This window comes from Schistocerca nitens, chromosome 9 (genome assembly GCF_023898315.1).
Source record: "Schistocerca nitens isolate TAMUIC-IGC-003100 chromosome 9, iqSchNite1.1, whole genome shotgun sequence".
Classification (NCBI taxonomy): domain Eukaryota; kingdom Metazoa; phylum Arthropoda; class Insecta; order Orthoptera; family Acrididae; genus Schistocerca; species Schistocerca nitens.
Window position 1 is genome coordinate 210,505,062 of NC_064622.1, and position 2,913 is coordinate 210,507,974.

A 2,913-nucleotide genomic window follows, 5' to 3' on the forward strand; every position below is an offset into this window, starting at 1 on the left:
CACTAAAAATATACTAAAAATATACTAAAAATCTTAAACATAGCTGCGAATCAGCAACTGTGTAAATCTGAAAAGGGTGAAACAATCCGGCAGTAGCAAATGTTGGCGGATATTTCGAACCTCTTCATAGCAAAAGGTTTTCGGTGACAGCATACTTGTCTCTAAATCATTTTGTTCCGTTTTTTAAAATTGTCACCTGTGATTTTTTCCCCTTGTGGTTGTAATCAGATGCGGACCGGACAGAGAGACCACACGTACTCACCCCTCTCGTGGGCAGACAGTGGGCGCTCCGTCCTTAGTCTGAACATCCGCCACCTGTGGCTGTTCGGACTGTGGCCGCTGCACGAATTCTGGCCCTTCTACCTGTACACCGCCTGCGGCCTCCTGCTGGGCTTCTGGAATGCCGTGGAAGGAGCGCTGGCCGCGTACTTCTCCTGGGGAGACATGGACGACACGACGCTGGCGCTGCTCACCGCCATTACTCAGGGCTGCGGCGCCCTCAAAATGGTCGTCTTCATGTACACCAGGCGCCACTTCAGCGCGCTGGTGCGCCGGCTGGACGCCCTCTTGTCGTTGCAGAGCGAGGTCTGCGGCGGCGGCTCTGTGCCGGCGGCCATCCTGCGCGCCTCCCGGAGGCGGGCGCACCACACCACGCTGGGCACGCTGCTCTTCATGCTGTCGCAGTGCTTCGTGTGGTACCCCATACCGCTGGTGGCGCACGCGGAAGAGCGCCGGCTGCCGTTCGCGCAGCACCCCTGGGACGGCAACAGACACCACTACGCGCTGTCCTACTTCGCCCAGTGCGCGGCCGGCTTGCTCATGACGCAGATCAGCTTCGGCGTCGACTGCCTTTTCGCGTCGGCCATGATCCTTGTGGCTGCCCAGCTACAGATCCTAGCCGTGCGCCTCAAGGAGATGGCGGTCGTGTCCAGTATCCCGTGTAAAGGAAAGACCGCATACTTTGAGAAAGACCTCCTGACGAAAGGCACCGACCAAATGTATAACTCACTGCGCATTTGCATCGAAGATCATCAGAAAATCTTACGGTCAGTTTTCTTCATCTCAGCCTTGCTATGTACTTCATTAACATACACTTATTTATAAATAGTTTTATTGCGTCCATGCTTTTGGTATCCTTTCAAAGTTAATAGAATATCACATGTCATTTACAAGTTAAGATAAATAGCAAATGCAACAAATGCGAGAAATTAAGGTAGAATATAAGTAAAAATAACGAAAATAGTACAAATAATACTTAGATTGGAACTACCAAGAGGAGCGTAAATACATGGCCAAAAGAACACAAAAGTCTTGGCCGACTAGGAAAAATAGAGAAATCACCTTTGAGAGAGCATGCTCTTCAGTCAGGAAACCACAAAATAAAGTTTTCTGAAGCAGAAATTCTATCTGTAACGCTAAATTAGTATCTACGTCTATGTAGAGAAATCATTGAAATTTATAAGCATCAGGATAATTTTAGTAGGAAAGAGAAGGCAATGAGACTTAGCGACGTATGGACAGTAGCTCTGAAGAATCGCTAGGCAATTTTATTTTTGACGAGACGACAATCGTTAGTTAAGTTTCACAGTTGTTTAGGATCATCTCTGCTCGTCACGTGTTACTTCGACCACGCCCCCTTTTCTGCATTATATATGTCGCTCTAGACGTCCTACCGGGCGGTCGGCAAGACTCAACGGAGGAGCGCCTTTGAGGATGTCCAGCGCTGTTCTGGACGAAACGTTAGGAATAGAAGAGATCCTTGGACAACGACCTCACATCCATAAAGGTTTACCAGCAGCTATGTTATCCTGTCGTAAAGCCTTCTTACTATACACATTTTGTAGTTATTAGAGATAACATTAAACACTGTAGGAAACACAACAAATCCTTAGCTGACGAACACCGTAAGGTGTCGAAGATGTGTGTCTGTAAGAAGAAACAAGACGACTTAGACAAAATTTTCAGTTGCTGTGATGAATGGCAGCTAGCTCTAAATGTGGAAAAATGTAACTTAATGAGGATGAGTTGGAAGAACAAATCTTTAAGGTTCGGATACAGTATTAATAGTGTCCAGCTTGAGACAGTTAAGTCGTTTAAATATCTGCGCGTAACGTTGCAAAACGATTTGAAATAGAACGAACGTGTAAGAACTGTGGTAGGGAAGGTGATTGGCCGACTTTGGTTTATTAGGAGACTTGAGGAAAACATGGTTCACACGTAAATCACATCGCATATAGAACTCTGGTGCTACCTGTTCTTGAATATTGCTCGAGTTTTTGGGATCTATACCAGGTCGTACTGAAGAAAGACATCGAAGCAATTCAGAGGCGGCCTGCTAGATTTGTTTCCGGTAGGGTCGAGAAATACGTGTTACGGCGATGTTTCGGGAACTCAAATAGGAATCCTTGGAGTCTAGGCAATCCTATTTTCGAGGAATGCTGTTGAGAAAATTCAGAGAACCGTCATCTGAAGCTGACTGCAGAATGAGTCTGCTAGCGCCAACATCTAATGCGCGTATCTCGGCGAGGATAAGATACGAAGAATTAGGGTTCTTACTGAGGCCTATAGACAATAGTTTTTCGGTCGCTCTTTTTGAAAGTGGAACATGGGAGGGAATGACTGATAGTGGTACTTGGTATCCTCGTACACACACCGTACGGTGGCTTGCGGAGTATCTACGTAGATGTTGATGTAGATGTGGATAGGCGTGGTTACTGCCACTAGAGGTAACCTCCTTTTGACGCGGTTGTCTGCTTCTGTCATCTGCCAGCTACCCTCTTTCCTTTGGCGTAACTAGTGCTTCCTGTTTCACGAACAATCTGTGTTGTAGACTCTTATCTAGGACCGCTCTGCCTTGCATGCACTGTACGCTAGTTAGGCTCATGTCTCCTTACCACGTTGCACGAAGTCTTT

The 2,913-nt window shown here is 46.8% G+C and overlaps 1 protein-coding gene across 1 annotated transcript; it reads left to right on the forward strand.

The window, feature by feature from the left end:
* The first annotated feature begins 228 nt into the window (after nt 1-228).
* LOC126204119 (uncharacterized) lies at nt 229-1,104 on the forward strand. The gene has a single exon (XM_049938534.1). It carries the CDS (start codon nt 229-231, stop codon nt 1,102-1,104), a length of 876 nt encoding a protein of 291 aa, XP_049794491.1.
* The last annotated feature ends 1,809 nt before the right edge of the window (nt 1,105-2,913 follow it).

Coding starts and splice junctions, on each gene's coding strand:
- LOC126204119 (XM_049938534.1), top strand. CDS start 229: ATGCGGACCGGACAGAGAGACCACACGTACTCACCCCTCTCGTGGGCA.